The sequence below is a fragment of the Brienomyrus brachyistius genome, chromosome 11 (genome assembly GCF_023856365.1).
Source record: "Brienomyrus brachyistius isolate T26 chromosome 11, BBRACH_0.4, whole genome shotgun sequence".
Classification (NCBI taxonomy): Eukaryota; Metazoa; Chordata; class Actinopteri; order Osteoglossiformes; family Mormyridae; genus Brienomyrus; species Brienomyrus brachyistius.
The window spans coordinates 6,411,819-6,434,980 of NC_064543.1; the positions used below are offsets into that span (position 1 = coordinate 6,411,819).

General features: G+C 51.7%; 1 protein-coding gene across 3 annotated transcripts in view; it reads left to right on the forward strand.

Annotated features, from left to right (window-relative positions):
- adamts17 (ADAM metallopeptidase with thrombospondin type 1 motif, 17) overlaps positions 1 to 23,162 on the forward strand; it is a 60,914-nt gene that overhangs the window by 456 nt on the left and 37,296 nt on the right. For all 3 annotated transcript variants that reach the window (XR_007400843.1, XM_049031574.1, XM_049031575.1), the window contains exons 2-8: positions 297 to 667; positions 3,796 to 3,961; positions 8,326 to 8,495; positions 10,442 to 10,525; positions 10,729 to 10,886; positions 14,318 to 14,361; positions 19,151 to 19,256. Coding sequence is in view for 2 of the 3 variants with exons in the window: in XM_049031574.1 (XP_048887531.1) it covers positions 297 to 667; positions 3,796 to 3,961; positions 8,326 to 8,495; positions 10,442 to 10,525; positions 10,729 to 10,886; positions 14,318 to 14,361; positions 19,151 to 19,256 (1,099 nt within the window). In the remaining variant the exon portion in view is untranslated. The remainder of the gene's footprint in view (positions 1 to 296; positions 668 to 3,795; positions 3,962 to 8,325; positions 8,496 to 10,441; positions 10,526 to 10,728; positions 10,887 to 14,317; positions 14,362 to 19,150; positions 19,257 to 23,162) is intronic.

Consider the following 23,162-nt stretch of genomic DNA (forward strand, 5'->3'; position numbering starts at 1 on the left):
GGCTAGCCTTTGAAGAGAACAATCTTTAAAGATCTCGGGCCAAAATAAAACCTTTTATAAAAATCTTAAAAGCGAAACTTGCAGTCACGTCCCTTCCAGATGAGTGTGTGTGCGCGCGCGCGCGATCTGCTTTAATTGAAACCTCCGCCAAATGCACGTCTTCCTATATGCATCGCATCGCAAATCATACTTTGGAGTTGGAGCCTCGCTGCAAGGCGTCGTCCTTGATGGGATCGCCTTGTTTTTTTTGGCCAGCCGCGGCTGCGATGTGTGTGTGAACATTTTATCTTCTGCAGCGGACCCGGAGGAGGCTGCTCTGCTCGTCCCCGTGCGGTTAACGGGGGACGAGGTCCACCTGCTGATGGATGCGGCCGGGCGGAGCGGCCGCGGACGGGGGCGGGGGCGGCGCTCTGTGAGCCAGCCGGGACGCCGCCGCCTGGAGGAGAGCCGAGACCTGTTCCTGCTTTTGCCGGCCTTCGGCACAGACCTTTTCCTCCAGCTCAGGAGGGACGCAGGGTTCCTATCGGATGACTTCGTAATTGAGGAGATGCGAGATAACGGGACTGCACCGGCGAAGAGCGATCCCGGTGCCGCCTTCTGCTTCTACACCGGCCGGGTTCTCAATCACACCAACTCTTTTGCGACTCTCAGCACCTGTGGTGGTCTGGTAAAAAGTCATACTTTTTCTCACCCCATATACCCACCTTCTCTTGAGTTTATATAACTTTGTTATTGTGTGTTAAATTCACATTGGGGGATACAGCTGCCTTTCCCCCCCCCCCCCCCCACACCTACAGACGCTGTAATTCTGCAGTTGATGGCAAGTGACAAACATCACTTGTTTTTGTTCATTCATGAAATGGTTGCTCCTGTACTGTCAGAAAAAGAGTACCAATTTGTACCTTTGCTAGTCATGGGGGCTGTACCCTCAAGGGTCTGCCAAATTGTACCTTAGCTGTAGGTAATTGTATGGAAATAGGCTCTCAGGAACATTTTTGTACCATTGGGGTACATTAATGATGTTTACAGTTCACTTCTGTACCTAAATTTTTTTCTGACTGCGTGGGGCTTAGGCAGAGGGACTCACTGACCCTAGACCCACTGCGCCCCCCCCACACACACACACACACACACACACACACACACACACACACACACACACACACACACACACACGTTACTAGGGGGATGGCTTGCTGATTGCCCCTTGCTCCTCAATCAGGCTGAGAGGCCGGACCACTCTCCGCATATTTGGAGACTCTCTGTGCACCACAGTGGCTCGAACAAATTCATATTCACCACGAGTCGCCGGTCATCGTTTCACTGTTTCAGCTGCCCAGTCGTTTTAGGTGCCTTTTATTAAGAATGTCATAGCGACCATAAACAGATTGAGTAACTTCACCATGCAAGTATGGGCGTGTAAATTCATCAGTGTGAAATTCATTAGAAGCTGAAGTGTGCGAATATTTATTTATCCTGGTTTATAACGGTGATTATTACCTCGGTCGCCAGGGGATGTGGGTATACGGTGAAAGTCAGATTTCCAATGTCACAGCTGTGAAATCCAATCAAAAAACACAAACTAGGGCAGGATGTTTCACCAAACTATAATGGCACTAAAGGCAGATTTTAGGGTCAGAAATGTCCCTTCACATCCTAAGACCAGTCGCGTAATCAGACGTCTGTTAAGAGGTAACTGGTGAATGACCTATGGTTACTTTTGGATCGGAATATTCTGGCACTCCTGGGTTGGGGGGTTTGTGTTGTTGTCCTGGGTGGGGAGGTTTGCAGCTCGGCCATGAAGGTGCAGAGCGCAGACAGGGCCCCAGGTGAAGCTCGTGGCGTTTTAAGAGCGATTTGCTTCTGTCATTAAATCCCTCCACGGTTCTTGGCGGGAGTTCAGTTGAAACAAAGAGCGGCGAAACGCGGCCTGTCGGCGGGAGCCAGGACCGGCGTATCAAAGGCGGTCGGGCGTTTCTGCAGACGGGCAGGTGACAGGTGGTGTTTGGCCTGCTCGGCGCTCGCCTGCCATTTTATCTGTGGAGGGTCCCTGCTCACGCACTGGCTTCCGGATGTCGCTGGGGTCTCCGGCCGGCTGACCTCCCCCAGAGCAGCTGTGCGTACGGGGGCCACCCGCAGATGCCGTGCTTCTGCACCACCTTCACCTAAAGAAACCTGCGGACTCGCTGCTGTCAGACGCGGCCGTCTGCGTTCTGCGGTGCCGCCTGTTGAGGTGCTGCCGTTTGATGGCCCCCCCCCCACCCCCCCCCCCGCCTCCCCAAGCCTGCTCTCTTATCTTAATCCCTTTAGCCCATGTGCCTGATTCCTATCTTCACCATTCATTCCCCTTGTCGCCTTTTTGTTTGATGTTGTTAACGTTCTGAAAGGCCGGTTCCTCGGCTTCCAAATACCCAGCGGAAACAGACCCGGAAAGACCCCCCCCCCCATCTTTTGTGGAGGACATGGAGCCTCTTTGTTGATGTGACAGCTATAGTCCTGATAGACTGGCGTAATATCAGCCAGGCAGTGTAAATATTTTTTTTTTCCCCTCTCCCATATTATTGAGACTATTTTTATGCAGGAACTGACTGGTTAACTTTTGATTTAGATGTGAAAACAGTTTTTATGGATTTCTGGAATTAATGCTGGATGCTGTAATGGAAGTTCATCCATATCGGAAATCCTGGGCTTACCTGGGCTGTTTTCGACCATCTCGCCTTGATGAGGCTCAATTCGGTGCTGTTCAGAGATAATAGGCTGTTTATTTGTAAAGGTGGGCACTTTCTGCCCCCCCCGCCCCCACTCGTGCTCCACCCCCATCCCCGCGTGGGGGCCCTCTGCCCCCTGCTGCTCGCCCCGGGGTGCAGGTAAGAGGCACGTCGGGTTTTGCAGCTTTGATTTTGTCAGCTCACCTGGCCATTGGCCGGGAATGGAAGGTTCTGATAAGTTAGTGGAGTATCTCCGGACTCCAGGATCTGCTCCGTGTCTTTCAGTTATAGGGAAATGGAGAAGGTCATTTCATACTAATGATGTCTGCTTCGGGGCGGCATGGTGGTGCAGTGGTTAGCACTGTTGCCTCACACCTCTGGGACCCGGGTTCGAGTCTCCGCCTGGGTCACATGTGTGCGGAGTTTGCATGTTCTCCCCGTGTCGTCGTGGGGTTTCCTCCGGGTACTCCGGTTTCCCCCCGCAGTCCAAAAACATGCTGAGGCTAATTGGAGTTGCTGAATTGCCCATAGGTGTGCGTGTGTGTGTGAATGGTGTGTGAGTGTGCCCTGCGATGGGCTGGCCCCCCGTCCTGGGTTGTTCCCTGCCTCGTGCCCATTGATTCCGGGATAGGCTCCGGGCCCCCCGCGACCCAATAGGGTAAGCGGTTTGGAAAATGGATGGATGGATGGATGTCTGCTTCCGGGGAGATTTAGATCAATGGAAAGCCACCAACCTGTATGAGATTCTTGGGAGTTTTTCTGACTTTCTTGCAAGATATTGATTTTTTTTTTTTTTTGAAGTTCATGTTTACTCACATTTTCCCAGTTTTTCAAAAAATTTTTTATTACTTCGTCGTCCTGCAACCCTGATCAGGAAGGATGGGTATATGGATTAGAGTTATTGCCTTGCCCACAGAAAGCATTCTCTCAACTTTGACAGCCTTTTCATGGTGGGGGTACGGGAGGGGGACATCAGATTGACAGAACAGTGTTCCCTGCACACAAACTGAGGGTCATGATGGTTTTTTGTGTGGGGGGGTGGCTTAATGCTCTTTTTTTTTTTTTTTTTTTTCCCATCTTCCCACAGACTGGATGGGTGCAGACGGAACATGACCGCATGTTCATCGAACCCACGGTCAGCTCCGGTGCTTTTGCTGGCGTGGAGCATAGGGTCGTCCGCCAGCGGCGATCTCCCAGAGCCAGGCCCCCCCACATGGAAATGGAGACAACAAAGCACTGTGAGACCATTCAAGGTAATGAGCCCCCCCCCTCTCCCAGCCACCTTTGGGGATCAGTCAGTACCCCTCCCTGACATGCTTGCATCCCGCAGGCATATACTGCCTGCCTGCTCGCTCACGCATGTGATTCTCCTCCAGGAAGCTGCTGCAGCAGGTGATTTTTTTGGATGCTATTTGCTTGCAGTTTTGTTTATCTCTGCCTGCGCTCTATAACTGTTTTGGGCCCCCAGTCTTCACCATGAGCTCCTGCTGTCCCGGATCAGCCGGTTTAATATATCTTCAGTTTCACAGCAACCTGCCTTTGAAGTTTGTCCCTTCAAGGTGGGCAGCTGTTCAGTTTTTTTAAAACATGCTTCTTGCTGGAACCTGTTATAACTTAGCATGAATGCTACCTGACAGTAAAAGCAGCCCCTCTACTGTCTAACAACTATGGACGCTTAGCAAATTCTCTACCCCCTGTGGGGTTGCTCCTAAAATCCCAGCTTTTGGATTTTTCTAACCAGGAGGAATTTATTTTTTCAAGCACACCATTTTCTGAAGGGGAGCCAACGCTCTCAGGCTCTCTGACTGCTGTGATTTTAATTATTATTTTTTTTCCTTCCTCCGGTGAATTATGGGAGTTGTAGTTTTGCGGCCATTGAGGTCGTGGACACATCTGGAAGCTTTTACCAGTAAAAGAATTTGGTGGAGATCTCCCAGTTCACTGTACTTTCGTGCAAAATTTGAAGTGCTGCTCTTTGAAGAACTGAGAAGGGAGCGCAGAAAGCCCTGCGACAGGCCGTCGTGATTGTGATTGTGAACCCAAACCTCTCATTCCTGACTCTCTCTCTCTTCTTGGGGGGAAAACAAAAAAAAAAAAACTTATCAGCAGAATTCTTCAGCCAATCACAGAAGGGGATGTTTCGTTTGTCGGTAAACTGCTGTTATCTATTTAATGTCTGTTCCTCTCACTCGTGTGATGAAGTATAATTTTGTCCTGGAGAGAAGCGTGTCCTGCATTATTACATAATTCTTGTGAAGAAAAGACCACCAGCACTTTTGACTGGCCGTGTAAATAAATTCTTTCCATGTGTTCGCATCTGGGAGAGAATTTGGACTTCTGCTGTAACTGGACCTGGCTCGTCACAGGGACGGAGCGCTGGTAACACGATGAGGTTCTGGCGGCTGCCTCGTGCCGACGGGCCGCTGCCTCGGCCCGGTCCCGGCCCGCAGCCCCCGCCCTTACGCGGATGTTATCTTTCTGCTGCTGGTGATGACAGAGCTTCAGGTGCCAGGGGCTTTGTGGGTCCCACCACCTGGTGTCTTTCGGCGAGCCCACAGGCTCTGGATTTTACATTCCTGTTCCTACACCCCCCCCCCCCACACTCATGTCTGCTTAGGACTGATGGTCCCCTGCCAGCCCCCCCCCCCCCCCCTCCGCGTCCTCCCCCCGGCGGCCTGTTGAAGAACCTCGATGAGAAGAGCGTTTTGACGTCCCCCCCCCCCCAATTGCTGTGTTCCCTTGAGGAATGGCGTGCTGACTGAGACACACTGTATATCCATTAAAGTTCCATGTCCTGAATGCTTCAGAGCTCCGCTGTCTGCTCCCGGCCCGTTCCAGCATTCTTGGTGGAATGGCACCGGCTGGTCCGGCCCGAGCGGACATCAGCGGTCCGGATGGCCGGCTGGTGTGACCGGTGCGGTGTAGCAGAGGGTACTTCATCCAACTAAATCACTGCGGCGCGGGGCACCGAATGTGGGTCACGCCGGGTCTCTCGGATGCGCCGGTGGAATACCGGCTTGCTGAGATTACAGCCATTGGCATCTGCTTGCGAAGAAAAAAAATTTACACATGCGCTCAATTTCCTTTAAGAGTTTTCTTTAAAAATGCCTGTTTCATTGGAGCCCGAGGGCGACGGGGACGATTCTCACATCTGTGTGCGAGTTCATGGGTGGCTGGTTATCAAAATGTCTCCTGGGAAAGGTGTAGAAGGTGTGCTGGGGTGGTGGCCCTAGGGAGGGGGCTGCGTGAGGCTCTAAATGGTTTTGCTTTTTATTGGACGTCTCTAATCCCATGGAGGGCAGTCCAGGTGGATACCGAGGACCTGGCCTGTATCCCTGGCCGGCGTCCCAGGCGCTTCCAGCGGAATTAGAGAGCCCTGGATGTTGCCCTTAATAATTAGCACCCGTGTTTATACGGAACGAGGGGTCTGTCTCGAGCCAGACTCTGGGATTAAGAACCCGGACTTTTCTGCGGTCTGCGTTGAATTGAGATGGGAATGTGAAAAATGTTGGACTGCGCGACGCCGCTGTGAAGCAGCCTCCGGTTCCTTAATGGCACACGCTCATTCTGAGGAGTCCTTTTTGGTGCCCCTCTCCCCTCCTCGCTGCTTGGGGGCATTTGGGTTCAAAGTAGTAAAAAAAAAAAAGAAATCAAACCTACCAAAACACCTGACTTCTGGAATATTCTTCACAAGGGAAATGCAGCATCTCTGCGCACGTTTGGAAGTAGAGCTGCCCTGAAATTCGTGGCGCGGATCTCCAAGGTCTAAAGAGAGCTGCTGTGACCGGTCACATGATTGACAGCGGCCAATGGGATTTGGTTAAGTGGTCGGGGGAGGTGGCCTTGAACAGAGAGGGCCTTCTTTGTGCTGTATGGGTCCTACCAGAGAAGCTGAGGCACCATAAAATATGCACCTCTCCTGAGGAAATGGAATTTAAGAGCCGGCATAATTTTCTTTGTGTTCTGTTCATGGTTTGGATGCTTTCCCGAAAGGTAGCAAAGCATTCCTGTGACATTTTCACCAGGAGTGGTCTCCCTTATTAGGTGAAGTGTGTTTTGTTAGCTCTTATGGCTGTCTGTCCTCTGGGATTTTTTTCTGGGCTTCTCCCCTCTAAGTGTCCATGCACCTACTTTTCTGCGCTTTCCTGCACCTCTTGGCCTGTCCTGCCCACTTTGTCACTGGTTGGTTGGCTTGAAGATGGCTGTCACCTTTGAAACGCCGTCACAGTGATCCGTGTTGCTTCTGTATTGAGGAGGAACTTCTTCAGTTGAACTTTCACAAATTGGTTTGAGCCCTTCTTGAGAGCGACCCGTCGAGATCACGGAGGGAATCGCTCGATTTTGGCCTGAGGTGACTTGCAACTCGTTTGCAGAGACTTGCTGGTGGAGAAACGTGGAGGCAATCTCCGCCTTGGGCCAGGAGTGGGATTCTCTTCAGTGACCTATAGAACGGTGCACTGTTTTAGCAGCCCTTAATTACCTGGAGATGTGGAGGTCTGTAGACATCCCTTTACGCCATCCGTGTGGACCTGTCTTCTTAAGAACGAAGATTAAATCCTGGATCCTAATGGGTACCAGTGGCTGCTAGACGGTGATGTTAGACCCCTGATTTAACACGTTAAGGATCACCTGAAGAGCATGCAAAGACGTTCTCCTGCGGTCGTTGAGGATGAACGCTTTGAACAGTATGTGTTCTCTCAGGATTTCTTGAGCTCAACTTCCTCACTCGTTCCATGTATAAAGGCCAGTCACCTGTCCTGCAATGTACTGTGGGTCTCAGTATCCTCTGCAGGAGAAATTACTTTAGCTTGGGACTGATAGCCCGGCAACCTTGTGTCATCCGTCATCGATCTGGTGACGAGGGTAGCTACAGGTTTTTGCTTGTAGTTTTCTGTGTCCCTGTGGTTTGACTCTGTCACGTTGAGGTTTTTCCTGTCTCTCTGCTCCTTCGTTGAATGAAAAGCATTAGCGAAGCAGCCTCTTGCAGCGGGGGTGTCTTGGCGAGCGCGATTCCGGGCTCCCGCTCGGTCCTCATGGTGACATTCAGAGTAATTACAGCAGGGATGGTCAGGATTAATTGAGCTCGTTGTGCGCCGTGCATGTGGTGACAACCCAGGGCCTGGCGCTCGTTCAGAAATGAGTGAAAGGGAGAGAACAAGGGGAGGCGGGAGAGGACAGAGCCAAGGTCCGGTCTGTGCTTTTGGTTGTTGGCCTAGCGGTAGCGAAACAGGAAAGGATGAGGAGCAGTCTACTGTAAGCGCTTTCCAAGGGAGGTTGACGTCAGGGCCGGAGCAGCCCGGCAGGCTGGAGGGGAGTGGGCATGGAGGAGGGGTTTGCTGGGGTTGCAGGGTGGAAAGGCTGAGCGTGATGTCCGTCAGCACCTGATTGTTCGCAGACCCTCGTTCAAGATTCAAAAACTGACTTGAGTCATTGGAACGACCGCAATCCCTGTACGAAATCTCATTCCGGACCGGATCCGGCTGCTTGGGTCTGTGCTCTGCGTTTGCGTCTCGGGGGTCTTGCTAAGTGTGATTTTCACATTAAGAGCTGTCAGGTGGAATCTCACAGTACCTTTGTTCTCCATTCAGCAAGTTGGGGTGGGGGTGTTGTTTTGCAGGGAAGAAGGAGAGGAAGACCAAGGAATGGGAGGACCGGCGAGAACGCAGGAATGCCATCCGGCGGGGCGGCGACTACACCGTGGAGACGGTGGTGGTGGCCGACTCGGACATGGTGGCGTATCACGGGCCCGAGGCGGCTCAGAGGTTCATCCTGACGGTGATGAACATGGTGAGTGTATGACACAGCCATAGACGCGCACACGTGCAGTCAGACACGCTCGCAGACGCGCACGTGGGGGGGTGACGCGCTCGCAGACGCGCACGTGGGGGGGTGACGCGCTCGCAGACGCGCAGGTGGGGGGGGTGACGCGCTCGCAGACGCGCACGTGGGGGGGGTGACGCGCTCGCAGACGCGCACGTGGGGGGGGACGCGCTCGCAGGCGCACACGCACGTGGGGGGGGACGCGCTCGCAGACACACACACATACATGGGGGGGACACCTGCACGCACTTGCGGTGGAGGTAATGTCTCTCAGGCTCATTTGGTTGTAACAGATGTCATGAGCAGAATTATTATCTTTCATATTGTGCAGTGAATGACACCCTTTAATCCTCAGAGACCAAAAATAAATACCACCGTTTAAATTATTTAGAGCATTTTTTCATGGGGATGTTTACATTTTTTCTTTCCCTGAGATGAAATATTTCCCTGGGAAGAGCTTATTAAGGGGGGTGAGGGGAAATCCAAACTGCACAGATTATGATCCCTAGTCTGCTTGAATTTCTTACTTAGGCACAGAAGTGTGTAGGGTTACTGTGTGGGGCGTTCATGGTGGGCTGTCTTGGGTCCTAACCGGGCAGTGTGCCCCTGTCACGCCTGACACCAACAGCGGTTGTTCTAAACCTGGGGTCTTTCAGGGGTCCCATGCATCCGTGAGCGTCCTGCCCATCAGTTATTTACTCACTGGGATAAACAACAACAACAAATTTATTTTTATATAGCGCATTATCACAACATTACATTGTCTCAAAGCGCTTTACAGCATCCTCACCCAGAGCCCCCAGTGAGTAAGCCATAGGCGACAGTGGCAAGGAAAAACTCCCTAGAAGGAAGAAACCTTGGGAGTAAAGTCTCAGAGCACAGAATTACCTTATGTTTAACTTGTGTAAGCAATGGTCGAAACGAATTGGCAGAGCGATTACCACCCATGCCGCATGACTTGTTCGTTTATCAGGCAGAATTAAATCGGTGTCCTGTTTTGTCACGCCAGTAGCGACACCCGCATAATTGGCACCAGCGGGCAGGAATAGCCTGAGTCCCACATCAGGCCACGATATGGAGGACCTTCCGCTCCATGGTGAAGGTTTCAGGACCTTCTTATCTAACACCGCTCTTAGGGAGAATGCCGTTGCCATGGCAGCCTGAAGGGGAGGAGCAGCGCACTCTGGAGGCTGAGGTCTTGGTGGCTAATGGCTCCTTGTTGGCAAGCTTTACTTCTGCCAGTTTGTTCAAAGTCAGACAAGCCAGAAGAGCCACATTTACAAACAACGCATGCAAAGAATATACCCAGAGTCTGGTGTAGGTCTAAGTTCCATGCTCATGGTTTATACAGCTCGCGTGTCACAAAATTTCTTGCTGCTCCTCCCTGTCCCTCTTTCTTTCCCTGTTCCTGTCTCCCTTCCTGTAACTCTGTCCTTCTGTCCCTCTTCCTGTCCTTCTCTCCCTGTCCTTCTTCCTTTCCCTGTCTCTCTTCCTCTAACTCTGTCCCTCTTCCTGTCCTTCTCTCTCTGTCCCTTTCCCTGTCCTCCTTCCTGTCCCTGTCTCTGTCCCTCTTCCTGTTCCTCTCTCCCTGTCCCTCTTGCTGCTCCCTTTATGACACAGCTCTACATGCTCAAATTTCCTGCCTCTTAGCTAGTACATCCCAGCAGCACCCCGAGGAGCTCATGATTAATAGAGGATCTTCAAAGGCGCCTGGGTGCCCCGTGTTATTTAAGGATCGCGTCGTCGGCTGTATGCACCATCTGAGTGCCCTTTGCCAGCAGGTGTCTGGACGGAAATGATCGCATGTTTGCCTTGGGTGGAGATCAGAGAGGCAATGTGACCTGGTCGCACTCCTGTAGCTGTAGTCCTGTTATTGACTGGTTGCACCTCACTGATGCTCTGTGTCCCGATAGGTGTATAACATGTTCCGCCACAAGAGTCTGGGTGTCAGCATCAACATCCGAGTGACCAAGCTGGTTCTGCTCCACAGCCGCCCGGTCAGTTTGCCCTCGGACCCTCCTGTTTTCACTGTAACCTTTTGCGGTCGACACGAGCATTAGTGAACTGGAGGCCAGTGTGTCGAGTCTTTCTCCTGGTTTTACTGCATTAGTTTTCCCTCAGATATTACTGCAAGTAATAATTCTTAAAAAAACTGACCCCGCCCCTCTCCCATTTTCTGATTGGCCGGCGGCTTCCTCAGGAGAAACTGAAGGTGGGTCACCATGGTGAGCGCTCCCTGGAAAGCTTCTGCCACTGGCAGCATGAGGAGTTTGGTGGGCCCCGATTCCTGGGCAACAACCACGTTCCCGGAGGGAGAGATGACCCACCCCCGATGGACGTCGCTGTGTTCGTCACCAGGTGGGGGGGTTGTGAGAGGTGGCTGCTCAACTGACTCTGCTGTTGAATAGTTTGCCTGCTTTGACTGATGAATGTTAATGATCCGTCCAATTATATTCTCATTAACAGAAGAGGTTTGTAACCAATTTCCCCTCTTCACTGAAACCCCTCATTGCTGGCATAAGATCACATTCCTGCTTTCCGATTGGCTGTTATTGCCAAGTATCATTCTCAGTAAAAAAGGGAATCCTGAACGTCCATGTAGCCTGGAAGATCGTATCCATCTCCCTGGCTCCTGGTCTAGGTCGCATACGGGGGGCCCCGGAAGATCTGGGATGCAGGATTGTCATTTTTTCTCGGATGACCAATGGCAAGATCGTCCGGAAAGTTCCGCACGGTTCCTCCTGCCATCCTGCTACAGTACATAAAACATAACATGTGATGTCTCAGCAGATGGAGATCGCTCTGCCTTTTTCTGATTGGTTAATAGAGATCACCAATCAGATTATATAAGAGCTGGGTCCAAACAACTAGAGGAGGTGGAGCCAAGACATCTGATTGTTTGGTCCCACCTCCTGTCCAATATGATTGCTTCTGGGTGATAACCAATCATCTTTCACTCTGCCCTCAGAGCATTTTTTTGTAAAGATAGCTTCCATGAGCACAGAGTCCTCAAACCCACAGGCCCCGAGCGGAAGCGTCTATGTCAGCATATGTCCCGTTAGGCCTCTCGCCCAGGCGTTGTTGCGGCCGATCCTCCATCGTGTGCTGGTTGTTCCCACATCGGCTTCTAATTTAGCAGACAATAGCACGTCGGCTCTGGGGACAACATCCCCCAATTGTAGATCATTACTGTCCTGGAAGTATGTTGTTTTTGTTGATGGAATTTGAAAAGGATTCGTTACAGTTATCTTTACAATGAGCTTTTTAAACACTAATTGCTGATGAAATTAAGGAGGGAGGAAGGTCGTTAAATGGGGGATATTTAGGTCATCCTCCAGTCCGATGGGGCTAAAGCTGTTTTAGTTTAGTATATAACGGAATTTATACAAAACTCTTTGTTGTTTTTATCTTTCTTCGTATCGCTCAGTCTTTTCCCCCTCCTCTCCAAAATGAGTAACGCAGCTTTACATGTGACCTGGAAGAGAAGGATGTCCGACATCCCATGCTGAACCTGACCCTGACCCTAGGGCCTTGAACTCCTTTGAAATGTTCAACTTTCTGCTTGAAAAAAGCTTCAGGAATGTTGGTTGGGGGGGCCTTTCCTATCAATTACACTTCGCCATAAGGCAGAAGCTGCTTGAATCCGTAGCTGGATGATGGCAGCGGTCGCGGCTGGAGAAGGTAAAATGCCGGCCCTCTTCTGCTCGTCCGGGATCCTACCGTCACGTCTCTGTCGCTTCCGGGGGGAGTCGGCGCTGCCTCGACGCCTGCATGCCACCCGGCCGCGTGACCTACGCCTCCTTAAAGGTGACAGCCGCCCATCTGAGACTATACCAGGCAGGTTGCCGAGCGGCAGGACACACTACACCTGCTCGGCGTGCCGCCCTGCCCCCCGCTTATCTAGGGGGAGATCGGCGGCATTGATTCCAGCCTGGCAAAGAATGACAAGGCTCGGAGTTTCTCGTTTTATCCATCCCATAAACGGGGAACGGCCGGCATTCCAGACTCCGGCAGAGACTGACTGCGTCTGTGTGCATTGTCACTTCCTTCTTTTAGTTCATCGACCGGAGAAATTCCCTGTAATGGAGAATCTCTGCTTCCTGAATCCTGTTGTGTGTCGTTAGGCCTTGGAAATGGTTTAGGACTCTCTCTTCCCTCCCCCTCCCTTCCCCGTAATGGTCTGCTCCGTTCCTTTGCGATCACTAGGGGCGTTATCGCTGACAGATAGTGCTGCGCGGTTTGTGGGATGGGAGGCATCAACCGGATCCCTGTGTGCACGTGCATCGTTTGGACCAGCTAGTTGTGAACTTCCGAGCAACCCCCCCCCCCCAACCCTTCTGGGAGTGTTCTTGAGTCGTGCAAGGGCAGGACTTCACGAGATGGACTGAATCATGCCCTTGGTCAAAGTTCTCGTCCCTCTGCAGATACAAGCAGGGTGTTTAAAAGCCCCCGCAAGAGTCTGAACAGTGACAGGATGGCTCCTCCCGCTGTTTATCTTGTGACATTTAATCCCAGTAAACGAAGTCATAACCACAGACATCTGCGGAGGCAGCACGGATCTGGGCCTGACCAGTTTCTGCCGTTTCTCATGCTCAGTTGAAGATGCACCCTCACTTCTTGCTTGGACCCTGCCGTGTCGTGCTCGGGGTCCACACAGACCCCGTGTGCAGAGCCGTAGCTGTCCGGCCCCTATCCGTGTCCCACAATCAGCACAGAGCTCTTCGCTCCTCGAGTCGGGCATTAAGGGACAGTGGATGGAGAATTATGGGCAGGGAGAGACCATTTGTTCATACCGAAGGTCACATGACGGGGGGGGGAAGCTACCACGAGTCTCTCATTTGACTCCTGTAATTGACCTTCGACGAAACTCGATCTGTGTGAAACAAATAGGAAGTCGTAGCTGATTTATAGTTGGAATAAGAGTTTCGTTTTTATGTCTTCGTCAGTTTTGATGCCAAGGCCACTAGGCTGCGAAGGAACACAGTTAATCCTTCCCAGGAGGAGGCCCTGCTTGGACTGCGATAAATTAGCTTTTGTTGTTCCAGTGTTAAGTCTGATTCGTTAGTAATTTATGCACCGAGGGGCACGGCGGGACACGGCCCGGTCATTTCAGAATGTCGGCCAAACGGGGAGACGATGGAGGGTTCCTCCCTTCGACTGACTTGCCTGAGGACGAGCTCACAAATGAGGGAAAAGAGTCCCAGACCATTTTACATCTCCAAGTGGAGCTAGAGGGGCAGGCTTTTGGTATAGCTTGAAGATGGGTGTAAACGGATGGTTCTGCTGGGGTAGCGGGCATCGGTGATCCGCCGCGACGACACTGACGTCATATCGAGGTGGTTTGGCCGCATTATGGATATCACCAGCCGATTACCTTCTCTTACACCTTCCCATCATGGCTGAGAAAAGTCAGTCTGCTGAGAGGCGTTTCGAAGGTAAATGTCATTGTGGTCAAGGCAGGCGAGGTTAGAAGGAAAGCCTTTGTTTCATGTGTTTAAGCCAGTGTTTCCCAATCGAGTCCTGAGGGACCCACAGACCCGGTAGGTTGCTGGGAGGGAGCAAAAACATGGACTGGATGTCAGTCCCCGATGGACCGGGTTAGGAAACACTGTTTTAGGCTGTAAAACTCACGGATGAGATTGAAAATCGGTGTAAACGGTTTACGAATAGTTCTCCAGGAAAAGAGATCAACCATATGGGTACATTTTAGTCTGTATGAGGAGCCTGATATGAGTCTTAAAATGCAGTTTGCACATGACGTCCAGTGATGGATCTTGCTTCCTTTCCAGAACCGATTTCTGCGTCCATAAAGATGAGCCGTGCGACACCGTTGGTGAGTAAACACCCGTCCGTTTGGGCTGAGAGCTTCTGAGATCAGTGTTGAATGTGGATATTTTTACCCGTGAGATCTTCAGGAGACGGCACGGCCGTGGACAGTGGCACAATCGTGATGAACTTCCCAGATCTTTCGTGTCGAAGGCTGACGTGGTCGTGCATTCTGAGCACCGACTCCCCTTCGCATAAATGCTGCTTTCTAATGCCAGTCAGAAGATGACCGGTGACCTGACAGTCCTCGGCTCCACGTGGCAGAGCCCTCCGAATGCAAAGCAGCGTCCCCATGAATATCACCTCCAGCTCTCAGTTTATAAATACACCCGCTCAGGAGACCACCCGGTGGCACGTGCATGGTGGAGGAACCCGGCGAGATGCATTCCTGGCTGAGCTGCTAAGCAAGCTGCCGTTTCAGCAAAGACCTTGAGATATCTGATTTTAAAATAGATTTTTTTTTTTTCTTCCATTTTCGTTCTGAAATTTACATGGATATGGATTTGCTGACCCATAGGTTCAGCTGAAGTTCTAGAGATAATTGTTGCATTTCTTAGACTTGCTGCGGTTTCTCGGAGTTGCTCCTGATAAATAGGTATTTGGTCAATATTGATACAGAGGTCATTCAGCATGTCGGTGATGGAGAAAGGGCTCCCTGTTCTGTCTATCTCACTGTTTCATGCCTGAAAAACAGACAGATCTGCGGCACAGAATCACGCCTTATCTGCAGGATTTGAGCTACATGGGACGTGCCTTTGTGACTTTTCTGCTCTTACCGGTTATATATCATCTGAATGAGGCCCGTCAGAGATGGAAAATGTTGTGTTCGGCAGAGCTGGGTTGTGGCCTCTTCTAGTTTGATTTATGTGTCTGAAAGTAAAAATGCATTATTAGTATCCAGCATAAGAGATGTATTCATCTTTTCCTTTTTTGATGACTGTTGAGTTTTGTTAACTTGCGTTCTTTTTGTTGGGGGTTTAAATATGCGGTGAAATAACTTTTTGGTGAAAATGGGGGGAGGGCTTGAGAAGAATGAGAGGCATGTTGAGACCAGTGCTGTGGATTTCTGTCTCCGTTGCCTGGGGAACGACTGCATCCGTCGCCCTAAATGCGTAGGAACATCCCTGCAGAGAGCTTCACGTCTGACACGAGCCTTTGAACGGGCGATACGATTTATTGTGTCTCTGCACGTAATGATAACCTGCGGATGTGGGAGGGGTGTCCCATCCCCCCCCCCCCCCGCTGAGGGTGTGCATATTTCCAGACTGAAGGCCCCCCACCCCACACCTTTCATTTAAAACGTAATTTACGAGTTCCACCCCCTTCCGGAAGACTGCGATCCCAGAAGAGATAAGCGTGGCTTTGGGGCGTCTGTGCCAGCCGTTTGGGTGGGGGATTGGAGGCCCCCCCGGCATGTCTGCCGGGCCCCAGCTATGAACCCCCACTCCCTAAGTGCAGTGTGCAGTGTCCTGCCCGCCCACCCCCTGGCCTGTCTGCCGGGCCCCAGCTATGAACCCCCACTCCCTAAGTGCAGTGTGCAGTGTCCTGCCTTGCGCACCGTGCAGTGTCCTGCCTTGCGCACCGTGCAGTGTCCTGCCTTGCGCACCGTGCAGTGTCCTGCCTTGCGCACCGTGCAGTGTCCTGCCTTGCGCACCCCCTGGCCTGTCTGCCGGGCCCCAGCTATGAACCCCCACTCCCTAAGTGCAGTGTGCAGTGTCCTGCCTTGCGCACCGTGCAGTGTCCTGCCTTGCGCACCGTGCAGTGTCCTGCCTTGCGCACCGTGCAGTGTCCTGCCTTGCGCACCGTGCAGTGTCCTGCCTTGCGCACCGTGCAGTGTCCTGCCTTGCGCACCGTGCAGTGTCCTGCCTCGTATATAATGCAACATTTATTTTTTCCTTGGAATTGTTCTGCCTGTAACCACAGACGCTGACATTTTTTCGGAGTTTCCCGTGGGAGGAGGCGGGAGCAGGGAGCAGCGTGCCCGGACACGGACTGGGGGGGTTCAGTCACGGAGGGTGGCTGTTTTCATTACTTTCAAGTTCTTCCTTTTTCCTGTCCTCCTCTCAGATTGTTGTTTTTCCTTCCATGTTTCCCCTCCTCGCCTCTCGTCCCCGAGAAACAGGGCTCAGCGTTTCCGAAAGATTTCGCGGGTGTCTGGGGTGTTCCTCTGGCATGCCGGCTCGCGCCCCCACAACCACGCGGTCTTCCCGGGATCTGCAGTGCCTCCATCCATCCTTCCATGGCCCATGGAGCTGGTCGGGACTTGTTCTCCCCAACGAGTGGGGTCTGCCGCGTTACTGCCCCCCACGAGTGGGGTCTGCCGCGTTACTGCCCCCGACGAGTGGGGTCTGCCGCGTTACTGCCCCCGACGAGTGGGGTCTGCCGCGTTACTGCCCCCGACGAGTGGGGTCTGCCGCGTTACTGCCCCTGACTTTTTTTATTTTTTTCTTCTTGCGTCTTTGCTCCAAATATAGGAGTAAGTCTTGCTACTTTCTGTGTTTGGATTGGTGGAACCCTGCCCCCCACTCACTGAAGTGCTGCCCATTGGTCAGGTTGGGGCAGTGGGTGGTGACAGTCTGAGGAATAGGAGGGTTAGTTTATTGTGGACCTCAGCAGGGTCACTTTGGGGGGGGGGGGGCAGTGGATATTTGCGATGCACCAGGCAGGTGGGTGCGGGGTCTGCAGGCCAGAGAAGCTAAATGAGAGCCACTCATTAAACCCCGAGAAATTGGGGCGGGGGCTGTGTGCCCCACCTTGCAGCTGTTAAACCTGAGCACCACCCCCCCACCCTGCTCTGGCTGTGCCGCCACTGACCTTGTTGCAGCCCCCCAAGCTACAGCCATGCCCGCAATGTATGACCTCATCGTGGCTCCCTCCCTTACTGCGCCGATGGTCCGCTCCGGGAGCCCGAGGCCCGGTATTGTTGTTGGTGGATCTCGGGCGGGGGGGGAGGCGGCTCTGTGTTTTCTTGCCACCTTTGATCTAGGGTGAGGATGGGGGGTATTTGCATTGCCATATTGCTGTTTGTCTTTGTGCGAGGCTGTAAAAACGGGGCCGTGGATGTAGCAGCTGAACACCTGGGTTCCCCACTCAGCTCGCCGGCGCCTCCTGCTGCCCCGGGGGTCCCAGCCTGTGACTTTGATTTGGCATTTTAAAAAATTTTATAATTTTATTTTTGCATTTTTTTCTCTGGGAGGCATTGAGTCACACCTCTCACGTTTCCTGTGTAAGACCAGGGCGAGAGTTGCTCTCGTATTTACGACGGGGATGAGCGCACTCTGTGTTCCTCCCGGATTACTTTCTGGACCCCCCCCCCGACCTGTGAACCATTTTTTTTTTTAAAACTGTAAACATAATCATCTAATCACAGATAAAATAAATAATACATTGAGAGCACTGACATTAAAATACAATTTTAATCCTTTGAATGTTGCAGACATGATTCCAAGGGATCTGATTATCTGGTTGTTTGCGCTGAAGATTTTTGCCGGCAACGAGACATAGCAGAAATGTGTTATGTTGGTATTTGGGCCCAGGATGCTGAATGGGCCGGGCATCTTCCTTAACCCACCCTCCCTCCGCCCCCCAGACGTGTACTCGGCCCCCCATCCCTGCCTTACCGGGGCGAAGAACAGAGTAACAAAACAAGGGCTGAAAAAGTTTGCTGACGTCCCCGTACAGTATCAAGATTAGCTGTATGACGCGGCTCGATAATTCATGGCTGAGTCTGATGTCGCAGCTGTTAGCTGTGGGTCTGCTCTGAATTATGATTTAGGACGGGATTATGGAGAGCCGAGAGAATAACTGAAAAATGTTGTACGAATAATAATAATAATACTAATAATAATGGTGAATGGTGGCAGTATATTTCAGGCTTCTTGCTAGGTAGGTTGCTCTTTGGGGAGAGTGCGGGGTTTTAAGCCGACTTCTGGAAGCTCCTGGGCTGTGCCGCTGTCTCTGTGGAGCTCTGCACAGGAGCTGCGTTATTGTGCCCCAGACGGCTCCTGTTTGTTCAGTTCGCCCATGTGATGCCTGGAGGATTTCTCCGGCTTTTCTCCATTATTGGCTGTCTTGGTTCTTGAGGGGCTCGGCAAATAGAGAGGTCCGTGATGAAATGGTCTGGTTGATTCGCGGAGCCGCTTTCGAGGGAAGTCTTGTGCTAAACCTTCCTCTGCGGATTCAGACTCTGCGGTCCGTCCTGACATCAGCTCTGCCTCTATCACAACAAAAACGCAGCTATTTTTTATATCGTCGTGTTTAATCCCAGTTCCTTACCTGCTTATCGCACACGTGGTTGCAGCGAATCCAGCGAAAACGCTGCAACCAGTGGGCCCAGTGGGATGCGCCCCCCCCCCCCCCCCCCCCAGCCCTGCAGGGAAGGTGCCGGTGCTCATTAAGTCGTGTGTGTCTGTGTGTGAGTGTGTGTGTGTGTGTGTGTGTGTGTGTCTGTGTGTGTCTGTGTGTGTGTGTGTGTGTGCGCGCGCTTTTCCTTTGGTTCTGGTTTGAGCGTCTCTAAATACCGAGACAAAAATTAAATAAAAACCCCTCGTCTGCAAGCGTTGGCTGATTCCAACCAGATGTTTCTCACTTTTTAAAAGCGTGTCGTGCGTCTTACTCTTCGCGGCACGTCGCAAGGTGATGTTTTAAAAAAAACTGAGATTCATCTGGGCTGGAGGACGGTAAAAACCGATGAGGTCACACCCTTCTATCCTTTATGGGCTTGCAGGAAGGCCAATGTGGGCCCGGCTGGGGTGGTGCCCTTCCAACTCACATTTACCTGACCCCCACCTTCACAGGAATCGCCTACCTGGGCGGGGCCTGCAGTGCCAAGAGGAAGTGCGTGCTGGCAGAGGACAATGGCCTGAACCTGGCCTTCACCATCGCCCACGAGCTCGGCCACAAGTAAGAGCCGCCAAGCCCTTTTCACATTCGGCGTTTCTGTTCCTTCTGCTCACTTGCGGTGCTTTTCCTCCGGCATACAGGAGCCGAGCCGTGACTAGTTACAGTGCGGTTCCAGCTCGTTTCGGACTTTCCACTGCAGAACGGTCGGCTCCGTAAAGGCACTGCCGGGTTTGGAGAACGACAGTGATGTAAAGCCGAAGAAACACTCATTTACTGTTCACGTGGTGCACATCACCATTTACTGTATGCTAATGTCCACCGGCAAGTCTAAGAGACTCGCCGTATTATTTTAGCATCCAAGGCTAGTCGAATTAGCATTCCCTTTTGTACATTTGCATTATGAATCCATTCTGTTCAGCTGTTATCTACTGCATTTATGTGCGACATGTACCGCTACTAATATTAATATATAGAACATGCCGTTTTCGCCTTCGGATAATGCATGCGCAGAACATTGGTATTTGTCCATTTCAATCAGTTAGATGGTGGCAACACGACCAGCTCAGTTTAAGCGCACTTAAGTCACAGCTCGATGGTGTTCAGTGGAAAATGGTCTGTTTGCGGTATGGCTCTGTGCTCGGTGGCAGTGAAAAAGCATCATTATAAGCCTAGTTAGAGATTGTTTGGCTTGTGACAGTACTACCCTATTGCTCTTTGGTCAGAAGATGCCCCCCCCCCCCCCCCCCCACGCTCTCGTGCCCAGTTCCCTCTCTGTTGACCTCAGAGGTCAAGGTCAGGAGGTCAAACGATTCGGCTTGTAGCAGTTGGCTGGGTTTCCTTAAAATTCGCCAGTGTATCTTAAACGCCAGCTGTCGCCTCAAATCCATCGGGGTCACTTTGTTTGGAGGGCAGAACTTTTACGTGTCCCTGAAGCCCCCCCCCCCCGTCCCCCTCCCCATTTGAGTGGTTCTTGGGAACTCCCAGACACTTTAATCCTGTTTAACTCGGATTACTCCTGCAGACAAAGGCTTCAGTGTGAGCTGGCTGGGAATGGTGACTGTAAGTTTGTGTGTGTGTGTGTGTGTGTGTGGGGGGGTCCTGGATCGCCAGCTTCGGGACCTGAGGAGTATCTCGGAAGATGCCATGTCATCCTTCTCCCGTCGATGCTTTCTGCTGCTCAGCTGGTGCCAAGGTCACTCCATTAAGCGAACTCCCGTTGACCCGAGTTTCCCCGGAAAGCTTTTCCTCTCGATCGCGCTCCCCGCCGAGACCCTCCCCTCTCCGACATCGCTGTTCTGCTTCTCCTGTTTTTCCATTTTTCATACCGTACCGGGGAAAAGAAATACCTGCTTCTCGCATGACGTGACGCTTTGAAATGTGACACGTGGCTGATTTTATTGACCGTTGGGGGAAAAATAGCCTTTTTTGAGTCGAGCGCCGTCGACCTCCTGCAGTTTGTCACCGCTAACCCGGCCTGGATAAGCTGCACTGCGACCGAAGCTGCACGCCTCGGGTGTTCGTCACAGGCTTCGTTTAAGTGGTTTAATTCCACGCTCTCTTAAATTCAGTGTTTGGCCTTTTGGCTGTAAGTCGGTGAACTGCCTTGTTTTTCACTGGTGGGCTATGAAGGTGTTTACCGAATTAGCTGTAATTTGTTAAACAGCTTCACTTTAAAACCTCTTGCGGTATCTCATTAGCGCGGCCCCCATGTACCGCCGGCAGACTTTATTACACGACGGATAATAGGAGGCTGACTCCAAGGGAGGCTGGAAAGGTTGCAGTCGGGTGCCGTGCGCTGGCATGGCCTGTAGCCCCAGCGGACTGCCAGTCGCCATCAAAGCCGGCCCGCGCGTGATCTCCGGTCGCCCAGCGTAACTTAATCAGCCAGTGTCACGTTTTGAATAGCGCTGTGCGTGAGGCTGGCCGGGAGTCTTTCGCAGAGGGTGAGGTCATACACCCAGCACCACATGGATCACATGTGGCACCGTAAAGGCTCTCCGTAAGGCTTCACTCCATAAAACCGCCGTACGGGGGAAACGCGAGAGTCTCTTGGCAGTTCATTTTAAGATCTGCGGTGCTGAGTGTGTTATCTGGGACTGTGTGTGGCTCATTTATTTACGAGGCCTTGCCCTAGAACAGAAGGTTGTTGGTCCAAGTTCTGTTTAACTGTTGCAGCCTTAAACTCAGTTTCTTAATCGTACGTTGCTTTGGATAAAAGCATCTGCTTAAGTATTTGAATGACCTGCTGTGCTGTAACACAGCGTGGGGGGGGAGGGGGGGGGGGCGGTCCATGGATTATTCACTCCTGATGACTCCAGCGTCTCAGACGCAGAACATTTTGTCATCGTTTCTATAAGCACCTATCCAGCAAGCGTGACCCGCTTGCCTTTATTCTCCACGTCCCGGCGATTGTGGGGGCGTGAGATTGTGTGCTGAAACCCGTCTCCCTTCCTCAGAGTTTAAGGCAGAGCACGACCCCTCTTCATTTTGAGGACTTCCTCAGGGTTTTCCAGCCGCCCTGCTCTGCGCCGCTGTCGCTCCGCATGGTGATTTGGGGAGATGTGTGAACCGAGATCCCCTGCCCCCACGCTGAGTTTGTGGTGATGTTAGTGTTTGGTTTTACACAACAGACACCATTTGACAGTAAGACCTGCATTTTTCGCATGGCCTGGTCCCTAGCTGATGCCTTCGCGGCTTTGCTGTAAACCCCCATGGGTGGATTACTCTGAGTCATGCCCCCTCCGTACCACCCGGCCTTTCTGCAGACTCCTGTGTGGTGCTCGTCCTTCCATTACGGCTGTTGAGCCGCAGCTCTCCCCGCCGTCCTCCGGTCTGGGGGGGTGGGCGCATTTCCATTTGCCGGTAATTGCGGAGACTCGACTGCCAGTCTCCTCTCCTCCTCCGGCTGCGCTTTCCAGTTACTCCTGTCCCCCGATCTGCTCTGATTCATCCCATCCTTCACCCTGGAGAGCTTTTCTTGAAATTTCCTACCTAAACAAGGAACTTCAAAGACCGGGGTTACCTCGGAAGAGCAGAATCACTGTTATTACCCCGAGAAACAGGCCTCTCCTCTTCTGTGGCTTGCCGAGATAATTTTCATGCACATAACTGGGTTTTCCGCAGCAAAGGGAACGAATAATTACAGTCGTGACTTTTTAAAGCTTCTTTTATATTTAATATTTTTCTTATGGCCTTTAATGTTTGGATTATGGTGCAAGTATTACAAATATTAATGGTTTCTCCCAAGAACTCTCACTTCAAGCTGAGTCTGTACTAAAAGAAGATAAGGGCCAGGATGATGTCAGCATGGATTTGTGAAGGACAGGAGCTGTTTACTGACGGGGGGGGGGGGGGACGATCTGCACCGAGGCGTCACATCGGAGGCCGAGCTCTGTTAGCCAGGGACTGGCTGCCTGGATAGTGATTCTGTTATTAACTGGCTGCCTGGCTCCTGTTCTTTCCCCCTCTTTCCTCCAAACTAACCGATCCACTAACTAGTTTGTTACCTTTTCTACTTGCACCGATGCTTTTCCACTAAAATGTGGTACTTCCTGAACATAAGGATTAACCTACTGTCTTTAAATGTACAGTTAAAAAATTTTTATTGATGTGTTACACCAGAATGCTAGCTAATTAAATAATTAAGATGGTATAAGTGCACAGGCCTCGTCATGCAGTGTGTTTCACAGCCCTGCCCTGGTGGGTGGTCGTCTGAGAAGGACCCACACAGATCTCTTTGCTTCCCCCTGTGTTGTTTTAGATCTTTCGTTTTAACGGCTTTTGATGTGTGAACTTGCTTTGAACTTCTTCCAGCCTGGAATCGATGGAAGCCTCACCTCTACTTTTTAATCCCTCTGCTCTGAAACTGCTCCTTGCAAAGGCAGCTGAAGGATCGACACGTAGGTGGTTTAATTGAAACAGTAATTTTGGAAAAAGACACCAGTGGTCATGGGTGCCAAGCCAGGC